The sequence below is a fragment of the Sciurus vulgaris genome (genome assembly GCF_902686455.1).
Source record: "Sciurus vulgaris genome assembly, chromosome: 5".
Lineage (NCBI taxonomy): Eukaryota > Metazoa > Chordata > Mammalia > Rodentia > Sciuridae > Sciurus > Sciurus vulgaris.
The window spans coordinates 52,871,450-52,894,584 of record NC_136465.1 but is presented as its reverse complement, the minus strand read 5'-3'; the positions used below and the strand labels follow the sequence as shown (position 1 = coordinate 52,894,584).

The window sequence follows — 23,135 nt, the reverse complement described above, 5'->3', positions numbered from 1 at the left end:
TTAGAGGAAATTATATTAACTCCATGTAGAAACATCATTTATTTAATAGTGACTGGCAATTTTGATTGGCAGTTAATTATGTCTTACCAGAATTTTAAATAAAAAGAATAAAACTAAATCACCTTTTTACTAGAAAGTGCTATTTCCCAAACAGATTTTTTTCCCAAAAATTCTATGATCCACAGAGAAGAAGATAATAAAAAGGGGCCAGTGATGAAAAACTGAGGGATGCAGGGGACTAGATGATTTCTAAAGTCCTTTCAGCTCTACGGCTCAGGGGATTACTGAACATTTCTCTAAGGCAATCAACTATAACAATTTATTTCTCATTTAATTTTACTCTGGGGCCTCAAGGGGAAAATGTCTCGCTCTAAAATTTCAGGAAAAAAAAAAAAAAAAAAAAACTAAAAGATCCAAATGAGGGTTCTAAATGAAGGCAGCATTTAAAAACTGGAAATGCTAAAAGAGGAGCTGGAAATGATTTTCATTTTTTAGAAGGAAATGACACCAACAATAAAAAACAAAATGGCCAAAGGATCTGAAGTAGAAATGGAATAGGCCCAATAGACCATGGGAACAATAATAGGCACTTCTTTTCCATTCTGAGTAAATTTGGAGTTCTCATGTATTCCCAGAGGGTTATGAATGATGGGTGAGTTGGCTCAGGTGTGGTCAGCCTGTGGAAAATCGGAAACAAGTTTTCTGTTTTCAGAAACCACTCACTTTGTTGAGAATCCAGAGCAGATATGGAAGCTTTCTCAAATCATACTGGGATGCAAACCTGCCACAGACCCTGGAAGCAAGAGGATAGGTAGAAATAGCGGAGCAAACAGAAGAAACTGCATCCTTTTGAGAACATGGGGCTGGTGAAAAGACTGGAGCAATAAAATGCACATGGAAAGTGCTGTGAAAGCAAAGTACTAAATAATATGAGTCATTTCAGTTGAGTCTTATGATAAACCTATATCTCAGATGTTATTATTAGTCCCATCTTGTAGCCCAATGGGATTGAACAAGGACCACCCAAAGAGAAAAGCAGAGGATATCTCTTTGGAGCTTCCTATACCAAGGGTGTCAGCTGCCAGCAAATGCATTTGGAGGAGACTCAAAGGCAAAGAGTGGAAAAACTTTATAGCAGTAAAAGAGGAAGCCTTCAGGCATGGCCTGATCAGAGCCTGTCAGCATGAGAAAGCTACAGGAAGAGTAAGTAGAAATAAGGTATCTGAGTTATTGTTCAGGGGTGCATACTTTACTTTCTCCACTTGGCCCTAATTTGCAAGCAGGGGCAAAAATTAAAGTTTCTGTCATTATTCAAATCCTGTCTGTTTTAACCTATTGTCACAGGGGTTATTGCTTGGCATCCTGGTTTATTACTAGAGATGGTGGTCTGACTTAGAGCAGGCTGCTTTCTTGGACTTGGGAATCAGAGTTCTATTTTTAAATGGTCTGGCTGTAGTCCATTTATATAGTCAGCATGTCAATACTTCAGTATGAGTCTGTACAAAACAAAGTTGGTTCAAATAATTACACACGTACCCTCACAGTCTCAGAGAGGGACTGGAAACAGGTCCTACACTGTACCCAATATATCAAAATGCATAATAGAAATGATATATTCAACTGTGAAGCACACACACAGTGTAACCAAAACATCAACCATATCTTTCAAAAAGTAAGATTATCTTACTGCTTCTGTCAACTGATTTGCTTTTACACTATGATTAATAAGTTAGGAAAATGATTTAATAAATAAATCATTGGTAGATAAAAGTTTTCAAAACCCAGGATACATCAAAGGAAAATGTTTTCAAAGGGCTTTTTGGTAAGGAGTGCTTGCAAAAGCTTCTTTATTCCCAAATCTAAACATCTCCCCCTCCACAAACACAGTCCCAGGTTACTGGCAGGAATGGAGCCCAAGAGGTGAATCACGGATCAAGCCAGAGAGACAAAGATAGTGTCCTCAAGTCTACAAAACACCAGGTTGAGGTCCTTTGTCTACTTTATATTTGGAGCCCTCCTTGGGAGCTCAGATGTAAGCAAAACATTCCAGATTAGAATGTGAGTAGTCAGAAAGTAACCTGTCTAAACAGCTGATTGTCAAGTAGCCCAGAACCACATAGTTTGCTGAACATTACAATTAGACACTAAACAGTTATTGAATGACACAATCCAGGTGCCATTGCTGGATAATTTTGAGGAAGAAAAAACTAAATTTTTCTACCCACTGATAGATCTTCATCTAACACAAGACATGATCCTACCATAGAAACAGGATTCTGAGATTACAGGAAAGCTGGTGTATTCTAACTCTCCTATGGCTTATCAAGTTTTTGTTGTTGTTGTTTGGTGTGTGTGTGTGTGTGTGTGTGTGTGTGTGTGTAGAAATACATCAGAGAAATCAGGAGGTTTTCCTCCTCACCCCTGCCACCCTCCTCCAGCTGCTAAAACCCAGTCACACTCAAGGATGGCAGCAAATATCAATTCTTCAATATTGCAGTGTTGGGGATTGAACTCAAGAACTAGCATATGGTAGGTAAGCACATACCACCAAGATACACCCTCACACTACCCTCTTGACATGATTGTTCATTTGCCTTTTGTCACCATGGTTCTTTGTGCTGACTGTTAATTAGCACTTACATTGTGGGATCATAGCTACTTTTTGATACAACATTAATCTCCTTCACTATCCTGAATTTCTTTAAGGGAAGTCTGTGTCTTATTTATCTGTTTCTTCATTGCACAGTGCACCTCCCATTTATGATTTAATTTAAAAGACACAAAAGCCCATTGAGGAAAGTATGATTATTATAGCCTGACTGAGAAAACTAAAAGCTCCAAGGATCAATTATTTGCCCAAGGTGCTCAAGATACGAGTGAGGGAGAGTCAATCCTAACTCAGCAGCTGAGGAGTTTTCATGACATCTTTTGCCTCCAATGAGCTCTAAATGCCATTTCACCCTGAACTAAAGGCAGCTTCAGCAGTGTTCCAGATGAGTCTGTGTATGAACAGCTCATTTTGTGATGCTGAGAGGAGTGCTTGGAATTCATTAAAAACACCAGCCCTGGTGTTCTTCTCCTGACCTTTGGTCACATGCAATTCTCTTGCTTCCCCTTTTTTATTTTCTCCCCTCAGAAATCCTCAAGTCCATGTTTTGTAAACTTTCTTCAATAATCCTATATTAATTCTTAATGGGAAAAGAGGACACACATCTATGAAAAAGGATCACAAGTGCAATTGATAGCAAGGGATAACAGTTCTTTGCCTGCAGCCTCCTCCACACTCAAAGAGTAAGGAATTTCTGTGTTTAATCCACAGTGTTTATCATGAAGGGCCTCTGCAGCTGGTACATATGAATATTCCACTCATTAGGAAAAATAACCCCTGGGAGGAAGGAATGTTTATTTCATCAGTCTTTGCCTTAGCCTCGCTGAAATAAACCCTTTGCTCTGACTTTACACCCTCAAAGCAACTTTTTAATTGTCATTTGTCAAAGCCTGAGTATTTTATTTGCAAGATATGTACAGTCTTCATTATAAATTAACAAACTGACATTCTGTTCTACATAGCAGAGGGGAAACAAAACATGTAAAAAGCAAAGCATCGAATATTTCTGACAGGTTTGCCCCTTAGGTCTTGTTTTCCTAACACTTTGAACTTCAATGCCCTGTCTCCAATCACCCAGCCTTGCTCTGTCCCAGGACCTCTACACATTTTCCCTCTATGTGATCTTAGTGCAATGTCATCAAAAAGTCCTCCAAAATTGGTAAGTTCTTGCAGGAAAGCAAAAACAAACAAACAAGACTGGCTTATGTGCATTATTTTCTGTAATATTTAATAAGAAATATTTCTACTTAGCTTTGCTACTAAACTGGATATGACTATAATTCCAATTACCTGCAAAGTTCTTAGCAAACAGAACAAATCATCTGAGGATATCAAGTGGTACCAGATACTCACATTTTCTGATCGGAGCCTCTTGGCAGGACAACCACCATCCCTGGGGTGAAGCATATAATACAGTCTGACTTTGCTTGCATGTTTTCGACTCTGGCAAGTAAAAGCAGAAAGAGATATTGTAAAAGAGAAGGAATTTTAAATCCTTTGAAACATAGCCAGTGACCACAAATGCAAAGAGGTACTTTCAGTAGAGAACACTTCCGCCTGCCCTCCTGAGTTATGCGGGATACAGTTTCAGATAGATTAAGTGACTCGCCTGAAGTCATAAAACAAATAGCATTTCAGGATAACTAAAAACACACTAAGGAAGAAGAGTAAAAAGCATTGAGATTGTTTAGCCTAAAGTGAATAATGTATTTAATTTTCTTGGAAAGTAAAACATGTAAGCAGAAGAAACAATACAAGGATTAATTGTGATGAAAAGAGGCAAAGGGATTTTCTCATTCACTCTGGTTATTCTGCCCTAAGGGATCTGGGCAGTGGCCTCTGTGAGTGCCTGGGAGGCACAGCAAGGCCCACATCCCCAAAAGTCCTTTCTTCTGGTTCTTCGGAACCAGAGTCTCATCTTGTTAACCAGCTATCAAGAGTAACTCTCTGAAGCCTGGTATTATGAACAAATAAATGATATTGTATGCATGTCTAGGAACTGATTGGAGCCCAAGTTTCCTGGGAGTGAGAAGAAGTAAGTGAACAAATGAAAGCCCACCTCTCAGGGATCCATGGGATTGTGGATTTCTGGCTGTGCTAACTGGTCTAAGGTCATCACAGAGAAACTAATCCCTGCTCAGTTTCACCCTTCCTCTATCCTTTGCTTAACTGAAAGCCCACTTTTCATCATTTTGAAGAATGCTGCAGTTCTCACTTGCAAGTTCTCTCTGAGGCAGGATGGCAGAGTTAAAGAGCAATAAGAAAGTATTCTGGAAGTTCAGAATCCCAGTTTCAGCTCTACCACTCTCTTGCTGTGTAATGCTGGACTAGTCATTGATTGAAAGTGTTTATAATCCAAAGAGGCTTTGTCCAGGTACAAAATGAATATAATAATATTTTTACAGTTGCTGTGAGAATCAAATGAGACAGTGTATATGAAAAATTGTAATTTGCATAATGCTAATCATTTCTTACTATTGACTACATCAATTCCAAACATTGAATCCATTTCTAGCTAATATCAATCCCCTTTCCCTTTCTTTATTTGGAGATTATGTTCTTTTTTTCAAGGTCTTTGTTCCACTTTGCCTTTATTTACAGTTGAGTTCTAGCCAATCTCTGGCATGATGGTTTACTTTTATGGATTAGCCACAAAGGCAGAGTGATTTTTAGAGAACACACAGCAAGTTGCATCTTGTTTACAAGATACATTGTAAATCCTTTGTGCCTGGCTTTCCTCATTCATCACTTTTTTAATTCCTTTATTCTGCCTAAAGCAAGAAGGCTTCCCTAAACAGTCCCTGGACACTTTTAAGGCCTTTAAATGGGTTTAAAAGTGCTAATCGAATGAGAAGTTTTTAAAGATGTATAAAAGTACTAAAGTATGACTTGAAATATATTGTCAACATTTGTGGCTATTTCAATGTTCCAAAGTAGGTTTTAATTTAGATTATCTGGCGACCTTCTTTTTTAACTGAAAAATTGGTAGCAGAGAAATAGATCTGTGTGAATGGATGTCAGATGATTCAATATTATTGCTCAACTTCTGCTTGTTTTGAGACTGACATGGTGTAGACTAGTTTTTTGTTTTTCAAATGAACATGCTGATTACTAAAATCTGTGTTTTCTACCATTTCGTCAGACTTTTTGGAGGTAATAGTAATATTAGAAATGCTGCTGCATTCAAAAGAATGAAAAGACACATTTAAAAACCTGCAAATTGCTGAACATGGACAGAGTCTGGGCTGGTGGAAAAGTGCATGTAGATGGTAACTGGCGAAAAGATAAAGTGGTAAGTGTGTGAGCTCAAACGTGGCCCAAGTAGGTTTTCAATTTTGCATTTGTTAGCACCGAAAAACTTCTCATTGCAGTTCCTGTATCATCAATCTACTTAAAGCCTTGGATTTCCAGAGAACAAAATTATGGCAAAATTGGAAATCTCATAATGCTGCCTGTTTTGTGCCTGGTATTTTTCACTTTTCTAAAGTATTCCCTTTCTTTTCAAAAGACTTTCCAGCAAAGGCAAAGTTCACTGAGTTCCTTAATTCCAGTTTGAAAAAAACATGTTAAAAGCCCATTAGCTGAAAAGAAAAGGCAAATAAATGACATGCTCTTCTGTGAAGCCATTAGTGATGAAAGAGGTTGGAATTTGAGGCTTCTGAGCAATCTGAATTATTTGGGGATTCTTTTAATCCTTTAGCTCCCCCACTCTGATGTTGGTGAAGATGGTCAGAGCACAATACAGGTGGCAACCTTGCCTCAGGTTATGGATGAAGAGCAACAGAACTTTGGTAAATACCACCTAACTCTACAGTGATGACAGAGGCATCCTTGTTCATTTTATAGAGCATGCCCTCTGCTCTGCTCGGGCATCTTTTTTCCCCCTCATTTCTGCCTTCTCTGTCTAGAAGCCAACCCTAACTCCAGTAGGAAATATAAATCCTGTGGACAGCCCACTGCTCAGTGCTGAGAGTTAGGAGTCACCTTCCCAGGTAGATTGATCCAAATCAAATGCTGCTTCTAAATAAATTGTGGTGATTGACAAAGGGAAAGAGGTTCCCAGCAGATTGTTCTTGAGCATACTATAGTTTACCCTGCCTCCACTCTGGGGCTGTCAACATGAGCCTGCAACACTGCTATGAGTCCACTCCCTTCTTTTGGCATCACATCTTCCCTAGAAGATTCTCCAAGTCACTTCCAATGTCTGCCTCCAACTGGCTCTTCTCAACCCCTTGCCTACCAGAAATTCCTTAAAATTTGGCACTGTAATCTCACTACTTTCAATTTATTCTAAAACAAACAAACAAACAAACAAACAAAAAAAAAATCCCCACAAAAAGAAAGCTAAAATTAAATTGGAGCAAATATGTTCACTGAAGCATTACCTAAACCTGAAGAAAAATTGGGGGGGGGGCGGGAGTGGGCAGCTGCATGTTGAATAAGAGACATATTAAAGCAACCATGGAATGCCCTTATGGTAAGCAGAGAGATGGAAAGCAATGCTTTCTACATAATGAATGTTAAATAAAAAATGCTAAACTCATACTCCGCATATATTAGGATTATAATTATGTATAACTCTGTAAATACATCAAGAAGAAGTGGAAAAGAAAAAAAGGTTTATTAGGTTAGAGGGAGTATGGTTTTCATTTTTTATTTCTATAACAAACTTGCCTGTAATATAAGCATAATAATGATACCTTTACAATGCTCAAGTCATGATAATTCCACATTAAGTATACTTTTTCTCAGAATTATTATAATTAATAAAAAGCATCACTGATCTGGAATGCTTTTAATATGTACTGGCATAATTGATGACATTTCCATCTATTCTTGTTAATAGCTTAGTAACAATCAAAATGCATATTTTTCTCATTGCAATAGTTGGTATTAGATGAGCCTTCATAACCCAAGGACAATATATTCAATTTAAAACTTTAAAACTTTAGTTTGGTACCCACAAATGCCACGGTAAATATCTGTGCTTTCACCATGTGGTCACTTTCAGCTTCTGAGCATGTATAGACACACCAGGACACAAAAGCCACTGCAATCCCAGACTATGCACAGAAAGACTGGAGGAAAACATGCATTCGAAGCTGACTCTGTGTCATTCAAACAGACAAGAAAAAATAGCAAATCCTATTACTTTTTCAAAGATTTATTAATACTTAAAATTTGCACTGCTTTCAAAAGTTCAAAAAGACAAACAAATGCCACATAAAGGGAAATTTGAGGAGAAAAAAAGTACCCCACATGTTAAATGTATTAATTACAAAGTTTCAAGAGAGGAAAGGGAACATTACTTTAAAGGAGAAACATGAAAAAGAAACAACAATCTCTTCCAATTGCACAGAGAGTCCATCCCAGACTCTTTCCTGCATTAATATTTGCATTTTAAGCAAAAGTCATTACTTTCACTCAAACCACATCAACTTTAAGCTTCCCAGATAGGCCAGAAATCACCAACTCTTCCATTTTAATTAAACCCTTTGCCCCCATCATAGGCATTGCATAGGGTCAGACCTATTTGAAGATTAGTTTCTTTTGTTGAAACAATCTCCTGGCACTCAAAGGAATTGTCTAAAGTAGAAATTCAGGCCAGCCTTCTCTTTGGGGGGATAAAGAACAAGACAAACCTCTATTTCAGATGTATTTCTGTGAAAGAAGGGGGCGAAACACATAAAAATAGAATGGCTTTGTGCTTCACCTAAATAACCATCTTCCATTATCACACATTCCTTAAAAAAAATTTCACAACTCAAATTTGCTTCCAACAAGGCTACTGATTTCTGGTATTATAAAATGTAGAGATAACAAAGCAAGTTTATATTTGCATAATGCTTCAAGCAGTCTTCAAAGTCCTTTCACATTTATCATCTCGTTTCATCCTTAAATCACAGTTGTGAGGCTGGCAGGAGAGGTGTTATCTCAAATAAGCTTTACGATCCATTCCTGATTTCCTAGATAAGTCTTCCACCATCTTATTTCATCATAGGCATCTAATTATACCTCTTCCAGAAACCAACTAAAATAAGCCAAGGACTTCAAGAAAAAGGGAAAACCTGGAACAGACTGATAATTATAGAACAGTGATTTTCACAGGCCACCACTTTGAGGTATTTCTACACATTCAGGGCAAAGAGGAGACAATTAGGAAAAGGACAAAAAGTACCAAGGGCTTAATGCACTGGGTGGTCCAGAGAATGACTGGCTGACTTAGAAAGGAGCTCTCTCTCTCGTGGGATGGAAGGAGAGGATGTCCGCAGATCCCCCTTAAGATTCCATTATTGAAGTCTCTGGACATAAGCCCTGGAAAAGCTGTAGCACAGCTGTATTAAGAAGTCACATTTAAATGCAGACAAACCAAAGAGAAAAAATTCAAGTGTTATATTCTTCTACTGAGGGGGAATCTTTCCCTGTTGATGCATCATCCCTTGTTACCACTAGAAGGATTCTGGATACAAAAACTTACTGCATGTAGTATGAAAGATAGGCTAACGAAAAAACTAGGAAGAGAAAACTAGTCCCTGGAAGAAGGTTTCACCAACAGAGAAAGATACAGTTTCTCTGCTGGAACTTCCCAAGGCCCCAGGTCCTGGCTTCCCACTGGAGGTGCTGGATTAATGAAATGGTCTGTAATCCAGTCCTGGAGTTGGAACTGGACCAGAAGATCCTAAAAAGGAATCAGATGAACTATGAAAGGATGCAAGGCCAATCCGCATGAAGCAGGGACATGTGGCAAGCCACAGTAAACTTCTATTCTACCAGGAATGAGTGGCACTTATTTAAGAAGTCGCTTCAGATAAAGAAAGACTTTTTATTTTTTGGCAGTGCTAGGGATGGAACCCGGGACCTTGCACATGCTAGGCAAGTGCTTCACCACTGAGCTACAGCCCCAATCCAGTGTGATAACTGAAAAAACACCCAGAGGATTGACAAAGCCTCTTCACAAAACATTTGCTATTATAAGCAGAAGTAATTGTAAATGGTGCATTTTTTGTATCATTTAATTCAGGAAAACATGAATTGAGGGTAAAAGCTAAACAAGGAGATGATTAATGTGGGTCTTTTAAAAAATGAGATGATTGATTGAGATGAGATGATACTGTCTACTGAGTTAACAAAAGTAAGGAAATTAAAAATATCTAAATGCAGTCTTTAAAACATAAAATAAAAATAAATTTTAAAAATAAAATAAAAATATCATACATCTACTGAAGGTCTTTCACTGCAGTTCAAGACTGGAATCAATACTGCAGATCTGTGTAGAAGTCAAGACAGAGATAATTTTTAGAATACAGAGGACAGAATAAAGAAGTAAGGAAAAAAATGAAACTAGAACTAATACGTGAAAAACCAGAAGACAGATATTATGGCGTTATTGGCAGAATGAATAAGCAAACAAATGAAATAGAATTCAAAGTCCCTAAATAAGCTGGTGTGAGGGTGTCTGACTATAATCCCAGTGACTCAAGAGGCTGAGGCAAGAGTATCACAAATTCAAAGCCAGCCTAAGTAACTTTAGCAAGACCTTAAGCAATGTAGCAATAAAAAATAATCTCAATAACCACCATCCCCAAAAAATGTCCCCAAATAGATCCAATAACTAGACCAAAAAAATTAGGAAAATGTGTCAAACCTTGGAATTGGAAAGTTTCTAAACAATGAAGCAAAAGAAGCAGAATTGAGAAGTAGACCGTAAAAAATGGATATTTTAAACCTGAAATACTGTATATAAAAGGCACCCAACAAAGTACGAAAAATCTTTGCAACATGTAAAAAAATTGTTGAATACCTTTGAGATATAACACTGTCACAAACTTACACCGAAAAAATAATATAAAAATTTTAAAAACTATAAATAAGACTTGTAGGCACCCAAATAGCTAAAGGACACTTACAAAGAAGTTCATCAAATGCTTACAATTTTTAATTAAAGAAACATAAATTTTCACCCATGAAATCATCAAGGATTTACAAAATATGCATATCTATATCAGTGAAGATGCAGGAAAACTACTCTTCTGTACAGAGCTAACAGGCATGTAAGTTGACACTAGCTTCCTGGATGAAAATTTTGCAAAATATATTCAAAAGGCACTTACTTTATCCAATAATTCTATATCTATGAATTTATTTCAAGGGAGCAATTAGAAGCATGCATTTCCATTGATTTATAATAATGAAAATGGAAAAATAGTTATATGTTTGAAACAAGAGGGATAAATAGTATGATGTATCTCTATGATAGATTACCAAGCAGCCATTAGCAGGCAGAATGTTATTCAATGACATGAAAATTACTTCTGCTTATAATAGCAAATGTTTTGTGAAGAGGCTTTGTCAATCCTCTGGGTGTTTTATCAGTTATCACACTGGGTTGGGGCTGTAGTTCAGTGATGAAGCACTTGCCTAGCATGTGCAAGGTCCTAGGTTTCATCCCTAGCACTGCCAAAAAATAAAAAGTCTTCCTTTATCTGAATTAATATTAAGAAAAAATGCAATTTCAAATCAGAATATAAAGGCACCAATTTTTAACAAAAATATATGTGTGTATGTACTTATCTGGATGAATGCCTACATAACAGCAAAAGTCAAGACATACCAAAGGATTAATATTGCCTATGTGGATTATGAGTGGCTTTTAATTTTATATATACCAGTTTGAATTTTCTAAAATTTTAAGAGATAGATCATTTCAGTAATCAGAAGGGAAAATAACAATCATAAAGATTCTTTCCAACAGTGACATTTTTTCCTCCTAATAATCCTTACCTTAAGATGAGAAATGTTAGTTTCAGAAAGACCCAAAAAAAAAAAAAAAAAAAAAGTTTGATATTCCACAATTTATAAATTCTCAGAGAACAGGGATTATATCTGTTTAGGTCATTACCATATCCCCATAAGTTATCGCAATGACTTACACATAGCCAGTGCTCAGTAAGAATCTGTCCAGTGGGTGACTAAGCACGGGATGAAAGTAAAGGGCAATCCCAGAAGAGCCCAAGATGCCCCATGAAGACAAGTGCATGAAAGTATTGTGTGCATTTGAAGTCATCATTGTGCAGATTCCCTTGCATTCTAAAAATGAAATCAAGACCATCATCCTACTGTTTCCATTGCTACACTGACTGCTGCAGTGCTGGTCAGAGAGAAGCAGGGAGCCTGCAGTCCAGAGTCCTAAGCAACAACACCTGCAGGCACTTTGCAGAATGTGCGCATTGGAGGAAAACCTCACTGCAGGTGAACTGATGAAGACTGTATTAGAAGCGAAAGCTCTGGAGAAATAGAGGAATTGTTGCAACTGGTGCAAAAAATGGAGATTCAGGGTGGCAGATCCATTGCTGCAGATACCAGGGCACATATGGAGCTAGCCTGTGGAGGAAGAGAGATTTTGGACAAAGCAGAATTAATTCCTCCACTGTGCAGAAGTCTACTTCAACTTGTGCTCAGACACGTAGGCTGCTGTGGCCAAGGGTCGTGTGTCTCTTAGTTTTGGGGATTTTCTTTATTTTTATTTTCTTTTGGTTGTAGGTAGACACAATACCTTTATTTTATTTTTATGTGGTGCTGAGGATTGAACCCAGGGCCATAGGCATGCTAGGGGAACACTACCACTGAGCCATAACCCCAGCATCTCTTAGTTTTTAATTATACCATCCCAGCAGTTGTGCTGTTATAGATCAAATAGAGTCCCTCAAAGTTCCTGTGTCAAAACCCTAATCCCCAATGTGACTGTATTTGTAGAAGGGGTCTTTAAGGATGTTATTAAGGTTAAATAAGGTCCATAAGGGTCCAACAGGATTGGTGTTTTTATAAAAAGGGAAAGAAACACTCAATCTCTCCCTGCCCCACCCCCCTTATTCCCTCACTCTCTCCATCCCTCTACCTCCCTTCCTTGTGCCCAGCAGAAAGGCCATGTGAGGACAGGACAAGAAGGCAGCCATCTACAGGACAGGGAAGAGCCCTCACCAGAAAGCAACGAATTGGCACCTGACCTTGGACTTCTAGCCTCCAGAACTGTAAGGAAATAAATGTTATCTAAGCCCCCAGTTTGTGGTATCTCATTTTGACAGCCAGTGCTGACAAATACATATGCCATCCATCTAAACTAGATGTTCTCTTGGAGTCTCTTGCACACAGTAATCAGGCCATTTTTCCAAAGCAGAAAGAATAGTCTCAAAGTTTCTAGAATTAGATCACTTTGTTTTTCTCAAATATTTTTAAAAGATCATTTAAGATGAGAAAATCTTATCTTCAATGAGTAGTTTATTAGGAAAAAAATAAATTTTGTTGAAGAAAACAAGTATGGTGGGGTAAGCTTTACCATGATTTTGTAAACATGTTTGTACAAAATCTATATTGCTGTCTGCCTACACAAGTGACTACATCAATGCATTACAATTTTAAATCAAAGTCTTGCAACTCAAAAAATTAAATTACCACCAAAGCGTGGAGGAAGAGTTTTTCTGTGGTGTGAGTACAGAGCTAAATATGTCTCCATGATGTCTATGCATTTTAAGCAGTCACATGAGAAATAAAAGAACATGGGCTCATCTCGTCCTTTTTTTTTTTTTTTTTTTTTTCCTGTTTTAGAAAAAAAAAAAAAACAAAAGTGCAATTCCTCCATAAGTCCCTTGTCAAGAAGTTCACATTAGAGATGAGGGGGAAAAGAAGGCAGTGAGATCAGTGATTAAAGTCAGAGAACACTGAGCAATTTGAAGTAACAAAGCTATCAAATCCTCCTGAAATGTGAAAGCTTAAACAACATGAGCCAATCCTAGGCTATAATTTCCCAAGGTCTCTTGGTTTCTCCTATGAAGTTCACAGCTGGACTAAGAAAAATTTTAGCACTTTATAAAGATACCACTGTGTGAAGTCTTCCAAGATTAACCCCAACAATGCCACTGGCAAACATTACTGCAATCACCTCCTATTTGTTTGGAGTGAATTTAGTTGGAGAAAGAAAACAAGGTAATAAGAGTCTCTGTTCTTGTGAGATGGATGATGAGCTGGGCAAGGTGGGACAATCACACCAGCAACCATAATGAGGTCAGCAGCAACTGGATTCACCTGTGCTGCCCCATTCTGCTCTGATCCCTCTTTATTCTGCATAACAGTTTCTCATTAAATTCTTTACCTTATTATTTTATAATCCTTGGCATATAATTATTCCCAAATTGAACTCTGTTCTAAAACTGAATCCTCCATCTCCTATTATTTTTATAGTCCTGATCTATCCCCACAATGCACTTTTAAACAATCAGCATAGAGAAGTTCCTCTATAAATACCCATTAACTGTTCAAGAGACCAGGTAAATCAGATTACAGAACATAACTGGGCCCTACTTTAAACAAAGCAAGTTTTTTTTTTTTAATGTGAACTGATAAAATAATTAGCCAGGTGTGGTGGCACATGCCTGCAATCCCAGCAACTCAAGAGGTTGAAGAAGGGGGAATCTCAAGTTTGAAGTCAGTCACAGCAACTAAGCAAGGCCCTAAGCAACTTAACAAGACCCTGTCTCAAAATAAAATAAAATAAAAAGGTCTGGGGTATAGTTCAGTTGTAAAACACCCCTGGGTTCAATCCCCAGTATGCAAGGAAAAAAAATTGCTTAACAAAAGGATTCTCCATCTCTCAGCAAATTACATTTTTAAATGTTCCTTGAAATATAATTTTATTTTCAAAGAATTTATATCCGAGTTGATTGAAAAAATACTTCAGGGTGTAGAAAACATTTTTAATAAAAAAGTGATCAGAAAATTTTATGAAGAACATTTCTGAGTCAGTGCAAAAAAATTTAGACAAAAAGCATATCCATCTTGACTCTCTGTTTTGCCCCTCCACCCCACATACACTTTAACACATGTAGATTTCAGCTAGTTTTTTGCACATAAAATTACCTAACTGAAATGTGGCAGGCATGGCCATCACTGCACATCAATTCTGAAATCATAGGGTTTAGCGATGATGCCTAGTAGGAAATTAGGTTAGTAGCTTTGTTTCACCTAATGTTGGGGAAACAATTTTTTTTCTTTTGAATCACATGCTACAGCATCCCCAAACAGAGTTAACTATTCAGAAGCATGTTTTATTTTTCCAGTGATGTTTGTTTTAATACTATTTTACAGACCTTAAGGGGAAACCTGCACACACCGACAGCTGCAGCTCTGTTATCACCGGCAGCTCAATTGCCACCTGCTTTTCAATTTATCTATTTGCCTACTCAAGTCCCAGATTTTACTCTGTTTGCAGGTTGCTTTCAACTGATCGCATGATTAAAGAAAAATAGCGAATTTCTGAAATAATCCATCTTCTCTAGACAGGTGGTTGAGCGGAAGATAATTTTACTCAAGCAATATCCCCCTCTCTGAAATGTACTGAGTCTGTATGTCACTCTTGTCCCTCAACTAGAAGGATGAGAGAGAAACACAGACAAAAGTGTGTATTTCCATGGTGTGAGGGGCAAGCACACTCTCTTGGGGAGGACTGAGGGGTAACTGCAGAGATTCCCAGGCCCCACTTTATCACTTAACCCTCTAAAGGCAGGTCACACCTGAAGAAGTTTTTCCCAGTCTTCCTGAAAGTTTGGTCCCTGTCGCACATGATTCAGCATCACAGGGAGTTTCAAAAGGGAAGGTTTCAGATCTAATAATGACATTTACTAGGGTGGAGGTCTGGGAATTAGGTTTTCACCAGCTCCCTTTCAGTTCCTAGGAAAGAGGATTTTTATAAACCATGGTTTGACTTTCCACCCTTCCTAACCCTCCCATTTCCCCTCCTTTCTATGGCTGCCAAGCCCAGATTGGCAGGGAAAGAAAACAGACTGAGAGCTATCTCCGAGCTTCAGCTGGATGGCACTTCAGTGCAAGAGGCAAAATCAGGAAGAACCTGTGTCAAGGCCAGGCTCCCAGGGACCTGCAAAGAGAAGGTGGAAAGCACAGAGCTTGAAAGATGCCAGGTTTTGGCAGGGGCACCACTTAGTGCTTCCAGCTTTCAAACTCTGAGGCTGCCAATTTTCATTTCTTAGGATCTTCTCTTTCCCACCCCCACACACTTTCATTTGCCTCTTCCTAACAGCCTTCAGAACATAGCCCCTCAACACTTCCAAAGAGGACTCATCATCTCCCCTCCTAAATCTAATCCCCTTTTGGATCCTGTCTTCATCTGGAACACCAATATTCTCACAGGCAGCAGGCACAAAACCAAGTGGAGCAAAAACATTGAATATATGAACCAAAAATTTTAAAGAAGATAATTATATTTTAAGAATTGAATAGCTATACCAATATGGAACAAAAACATGAAAGCATAAGGTTTATTGATTTAATAGATGAAAATCCATGAATGTAATATACCACATTAATACAATGAGAGATTAAAAAAATTCCATGATCATCTAAATATGGTTAAAAACAGCTCTGAACAATATCTGACATCCTCTGATGAGAAAAACACTCAAGAACTAGGAAGGTAAGTGAAGTTCTTCAATCTAATAAGGTCAGAGAAAAATCCTAACAGAATATTTTTTCCTAACAGCATTTTGTATACATATGGTGCTGAGAACTGAACTTAGGTTCTTGGGGCTGGGGTATAGCTCAGTTGGCAGAGTGCTTGACTCACCAGCACAAGGCCCTGGGTTCAATCTCCAGCACTGCCGTTATTGAGCTACATCCCCAGCCCTCCTAAAACATTTTTAATGGTGAAAGTTCAGAAGATTTTCTCCTAAGGAACAAGACATGAATGTTCCTTTTCACCACTTCTATTCAACATTCTACTATAGGTGCAGTGAAAGAAACAAAATTATCTCTTTTCAGAGGCACAACACTAATGAACCCATTAAAAATTATGATTAATAAACAAGTTTATTCAGGTTACAAAATACAAGATTAATATGCAAAAATCAGTTGCATTTCAAGATACTAACAGTGAACAACCCAAAAAGGAAATTAAGAAAACAATTTCATTTAAAAAGGTAATAAAAAGGTAAAATTAAAAAAAAATACTTGGGATAAGCTAATTGTAAAAACCAGATGAACTCATATTAGCAAAAACAATCTGAAAAGAACAAAATTGGGAAGCTCATATTTCCCAATTCAAAACTTAAAACTATGGTAATCAAGACAAATAAGGATAGATCAATGGAACAAAATGGAAAATCTATAAATAGAGCCTTAAATTTTTGGTTAATTGATTTTTTTGACGAGAGTATCCAGATAATTTAACTAATGGTGGTGTAATAACTGAAGATCCATATGTGAAGAATGAAGTTGTACTCCTATCTCATTTCATACACAAACCTTAACTCAAAATTTATTATTGACATTGAAGTAGTAGTGAGTTAAAACTACAAAACCCTTTGTAGAAAATATACAAGTAAATATTTGTAATCTCAGATTTGGCAAGTGGCACCAAAAGCATATATTATAAGAAAAAAAAAAAGACAAAATGGACATAATAAAAATCTTAAAATTTTTGTGCTTCAAGGACACTAGCAAGAAAGTAAATAGACACCAAGAGAATGGGAGAAAATATTTGTCTGTTGAAGGACTACTTTTATTCAAAACATATTAAAAACTAGTACAATATAAAAATAAAAAGACACATATCTCAATTAAAATAATGAGCAAAGGACTTTCTTAAAGCCAGAGCCAAATAGGCCTTAAAACACTGAAACGGATTTTATTCAAAAATACTATTGCAGAATGGAAAGAGAGACTCCTATATAAAATGAGTTTGATTCCAGAACAAGTAGAAATTTGAAGTCAAGGAGTAAGTTGTAGATATGGTGGGGGTTACAGTGAGATGTTGGTTCTCCAAAAGAGATGCACAAATGGTCGATAAGTTCATGAGAAAATGCTCACCATCATTAGACATTAAAGCAATGCAAAGAGAAGCCACAATGGGATACCACTTCACACACAAGATAGCTATCAAAAAGATAGACAATAGCAAGTGTCCTCAAATGTGAAGAAATTGAGATCTCATACATTCCTGGTGGGAGTGTGAAGTAGTGAGACTACTTTGGAAAACAGTTTGGCAGTTGCTGAAAAAGATAGAGTACCATATGATCCGAAAATTCTACTCCAGACAGACTCTAATGAGAACTTAAAAGCATATGTCCATACAAAAGCTTGTACACAATTATTTACAGTGACATTATTGCTAATAGCTAAAATGTGAAAGCAATCTGTATGTCCACCAACTGTTGACTGAATGAACAAAATGCAGTATATCCTGAAAAAGTATCATTCAGTCATAAAAAAAAAAAAATGGTATTTGATACACATTAGAACAAGGATAAACCTTGAAAACCTTATGCTATGTGATCTAAGCTAGACACAAAAGACCATATATATATGACTCCACATATGTGAAATATCCAATCCAATCTATTTCAAATAGATTGGCAATAGGGGCTACCATCACCACAACTACCATCACCAACAAAGGTGTAGAGACCCAGATCATTTTATGAGATTAGCATATCTGAGAAACACAAGCACTACACAACATTAAAAATTTGTTATTCACCACACTGATGGACTGAAGGAAGAAAAAAATCATATCAACCAATACAAAAAAATAATTTGATAAAAATCTAGCACCTATTTATAACTTTTTTTTAATTCAGTAAGATAGGAAAAGAGAAAAATATTCTTCATTCCTTATGGATTATTTTAGAAGTCTATAACAACCATTACACTTAGTGGAGAAATTCTTGTTGCATTCTTTTCAAGAAAAGAAACAAGAATAGGACGGTCATCACTACTGCTGCTAAACAGTGCTAGAATTTCTCATAAACTCTGTAAAGAAAGAAAAAAGAAACTAAACTCATTGTTTGCAAATAATGCAAATATATACCTAGAAAAATGGACAAAATCAATACAGAGACTTAGAACACAGAGAAGTCAATCACCTTGATAGTTACAAAGATGCACCGGCCAATTCTGCTTCAAGGGAGAATTTGTTGTCCTACTACTGGGATTACTGTCATCAGACAATCATCAGTTGTCAAACCTGTAGGGATCACCTCAGCTAGAAAGACCTGCCTTGTCCAAGGTAAGTTCTTCCCAGAATACAGTGATAAAGTGCATAAATAAATAAATAACAAGAATATTTGCATAGATCAGTTTTGAGAATGTATCATGAACTTTGAGTATGTTTCATTTAACTCTCTCCATCTGAGATTAATATTTAATTTACAAGACTGCACAACCAGGGGATTGGATAGAGCAAGAATTGGAATCCAGATCGTCTGCATTGAGAGGCCAAAGTCTTAACTACAAGATTATGCTGTACCACAGGATAATTTCCCCTCTCCATTCTAAGGTCACAGAAAGCATATCCCTGCCTCTGTTTGTTGATTATTGCCCCAATTCCAGGAATACGTGTGTGCCTCTTATTTACTTGTTTGACTATACCAACCTTTCTATGTCTATTCCAAGACTTACTCCTTACAACAAAAACCTCTAGTAAGTCCAGAACACTTACTTCACCCTGTTCTAACCCCTCATGTGTCTCATGGTGCTTAGTATACATTCTAGTCCCTTTATTTTTATTTAAACAATTCATCAAATATAATCCTACAGCCTAATAACCCCCGCCCTGTTGATCTCATGTTGCCCCCAAACACAACCCCTTTTGTAACAAAAACTATGTTAGATCAATCACTTACATTCCAACAAGGCAGAATACACTGTAGGCGTTAAAAAAAAAAAAAAAAAAAAAATGCCTCGATTTCAATTGATCACACATAGCATATTCATTAGTCTTACTGTGTTGAGACTGATAATAAAGGAAACAGAACTGTCTGTCAAACCCAGTTCTGCTTGTCTTTCTCAAAAACATGGTCAGTATTCTATAATTTCTCCCTTACCCTCATCATTCTGGAAAATCTAATTTTGATTCAGTCTTTTCTCAAAAGTCAGCCCACAGATAAATATGCATATATAAAGTTAGTCCAAGACGATGGAGAAGTGTTTAACCAGTGTCATCATATATTCAGGCTGGACATTTTCTCATCCAAGGAAAATAATCACATCTTCCTCCGAACCTCAATGGGCATCACATGATTATGCAGCACCATGCTCAGCCCTTCCCCTCCTGCCACCTGCTCTTAACTAGATTTCAAGTGAGCCTGTCCCACTTCTTTTCACCTGCTGACTGATTTGCTATTCCATATAAATGCACTAAATTTTTGAAAACTGATGAATAAGGGTGGAAAAATTATGACTATTATTTAAGAAAAAAAAAGAGAGGGTTTAGCTGTCTTCAGCTCCTCGACAGCCCACTGCAGTTGTTTCTGACTTACATGACAAAAAACAGCAGCCAAGGGGAGGCTGCGGCTGCTGGTTCCTTTCTTCTTTGCTGAATTAGGAATCCAGCAGAAATTAGTGCCTTAAACACAACCATCTGTTCTCCTCTACACAGTCCTTTCTTCTGGACTTCAAGAAGGGGTGATATGTTGATGTTAAGTCATATTTCAATCCAATTCCTGGTATTTCTAATTTTATTCCTCTCAGCCAAGAGTGAATTTATGAAATTGGGCCAAAGTAAGGAGGAAATTAATAATTGTGGGGGCCTATTAATATTCTTGGCTTCTTTTTACTAGATTAAACTAACTCTACAAAAAAAAAAAAAAATCCTTCCAGACATATTTTAGCTATGAGAGCAGTTAAATAGCCATAAACTATAGCAAGTAAATAGTACATAGAATTTCATATCATGCATTCATTTGTTCTCCAAATCCTTGATGCATATGATATGCAGTCATAAATTGAAAAACACCAGCATAAATCATCTGGAATGTGGATTATTTGGTTTGAATTATTGCTACCAAAACAAAGAACAGCCAGAACCAACTCTCTAGTATTTTTTGTAAAATCTCAACATTCCTTCCATGAAACACATATTCACTTGCCCTTCAAATTCAGTTCTTGTGCCTTTGACTTATTAGCCACAATTCATGGCTACTCTTCTAACATATTCTTTGGGCTTTTAATAGCACTCCCCTTGGGTTGTGACCTCCAAGATAGATATACACAAACATAGGCTGTGCTAACAGAAGAAAATTAGGATTGCATTGCACCAAAGGCTATTCTAGATCCAACAATGTGTAGATAGAAGGTAATTTTAAGATCAGTTACAAAGAAAACAGGACAGAATATTAGTCTGAGTACAAATACCTCTAATATCCTCAAACAGATTTCAAAATGAAGCATCATTGGAGGCATATAAATTAATTTTAAGATGCTAAAATATATTTCCTTAACTACAAAATATAAAGATAGAACATGAAAATTTGTACCCTCTATCAACTTTAACTGTTTTTATCAGAGATTTTGAAAATACACCTTACATTTATAGTACTAAGTGCTTATAAAAGGAAAGAAGAAAAATCTCAATGACCTCTGCTTCTACCTTAAAAAAATGGAAAAGAATACTAAATTAATCCTAATTAAAGTAGAAGGTAAAAAGGAAATATCAGAATAGAAATCAAGAAAGTTAAAAAAAAAAAAAGAATAATAAAGAACATAATGAGAGTAAAAGCCGGTTCTTTGAGAAGATCAGTAAAATTGGTGGCTCTGGTCTAACTGACTGGAAATAATAAAGACACAAATCACCAATCTCAGAAATGAGAGAAATAATAGCATTACAGATTGCAATGTTATGAACAACTTCCTGCCAATTAATTCTACAACTTAGATAAGATGAACAAATTACTTGGGGGCGGAGGGGGGGGGAACTACCATTCATTTGAGAATAAACAGATAACCCAAATAGTGTATCTATTAAGGGAATTGAATTTGTAGTTAAACCATCTCTCCATAAAGGGAACATCACACTTGAATAGTTTTACTGGGAAATTCTACCAAACACTAAAGAAACAGTATTCACTGTACACAAACTCTTACAGAAGATGGAAGAGGAGAACCTTTTTTTTTTTTCAAATCATTTCAATGCCAGCATTATTCTAATACAAAGCAGACACTACAAGAAAGAAAACCAGGAAGTGACTCTTCATGAATACACATGTAAGAATTCTTGACAAATTTTTAGTCATTCAATTGTAACAATGTATAAAAATCATGACATAATGGGATTTATCCCAGGAACACAAGGTAGGTTAAAAATTTAAAAATCAATCAATCAAGTTTACCATTTCTACAGAAAGAGGAAGAGAAAGGGAGAGAAGAAAATGAATTCACATCGACATTGAAATAGATGTTAAAAAATGCATGTGAGAAAATCTAACAAATTCCTCTTGTTTTTTTTTAAATAATTTTTCATCAAAAGTACGAATAGAAGTAAAGTCCTAAACTTTATAAAACGCATCTATGAAACAAAACTATAGCTAACACTTAATGGTGAAAGACTGAATGTTTTCTACAGATGATTGCCCAATCATCTAAAGAAAGCCACTCTCACCTCTTCTTTGCAATGTTCTACAGAAGATTCTAATCAATGCAACACAGCATGCTAAAGAAATAAATTGTATTCAGATTGCAAAGCAAAAGAATAAATAAACAGATGGACAATGGTCAGACCATATATAAAACCAGAACTCTGACCAACAACCTGCAGCATCCAGTTCAAGAAACCAACCTGATCTGTAATCAGTCCAGACAGACAAACTACTGTCTGTAGCAAACAAGCCAAACAATACTTGTAGCAATCAACTCCAAACCACCAGGACATGATTGATTTTGTCCATTTCTCACTTGGGATCAATTGGAAACAGCCAAATATCCACCAAATCAATCATATAGATGCCTCACTTCTACTTAATCTACCTACAAGTTCCCCAAGTCAGCCTCCAGGCAGTGCATACTCAGATTATCCCCCGTGGGAAAGGGGAAATACTGGGAAACAAAATTGACCAAATAATATCATTCTATTATGTGCATGTATGAATATATAACAATGAATCCTACTATTGTGTACAATTACAATACACCTATAAAAATGATGCTGCTAGAATAAAAAAAATAAAATCTCCCTTTTGTCCCCTAAAAAGCTTTCCCACTCCTCTAATTGCCTTTGGGTCTCTGCCAAACACAAGCGATGGTGGTTAACTCCCTTGCTGTAGGACACTATGAGTAAATATGCTTTGCTTCCTCTCATTTGGGTAGTTTTCATTTATTTTCATGGAATAAAGGGAAAAATTGCTTTTATTCACAAACAACAGGATTGCATGAGTGGAAAATATCCTAAAATGTATTTTAAAAGTCTCTAGGCCTAATTGATGCATTAGCAATATTTCAGTATACAAAATTGATATTAAAAAAATCAATTGTATGGCAACAATCAGAAATTTATTCACTTAGCGTTGAAAATATGAAATATTCTGGGATAAGTATGATAAAATATCAGACCTATATATCAAAAATAAAAACATTGCTAAGAGAAATTAAAGACGACCCAAATAGCTAGAAAGATATACCACATTAATGAATCACAAAACATTGTTCAACTGTCAATTCTTATACAAATTATTTAAAGAAACAGGGCAATTTC

General features: G+C 36.6%; 1 protein-coding gene across 3 annotated transcripts in view; it reads right to left on the bottom strand.

The window, feature by feature from the left end:
* The window catches only part of ZMAT4 (zinc finger matrin-type 4), a 451,010-nt gene that overhangs the window by 329,121 nt on the left and 98,754 nt on the right, over positions 1-23,135 (bottom strand). For all 3 annotated transcript variants that reach the window (XM_079142182.1, XM_079142183.1, XM_079142184.1), the window contains exon 3: positions 3,962-4,051. In XM_079142182.1, the coding sequence (XP_078998308.1) occupies positions 3,962-4,051 (90 nt within the window). The remainder of the gene's footprint in view (positions 1-3,961; positions 4,052-23,135) is intronic.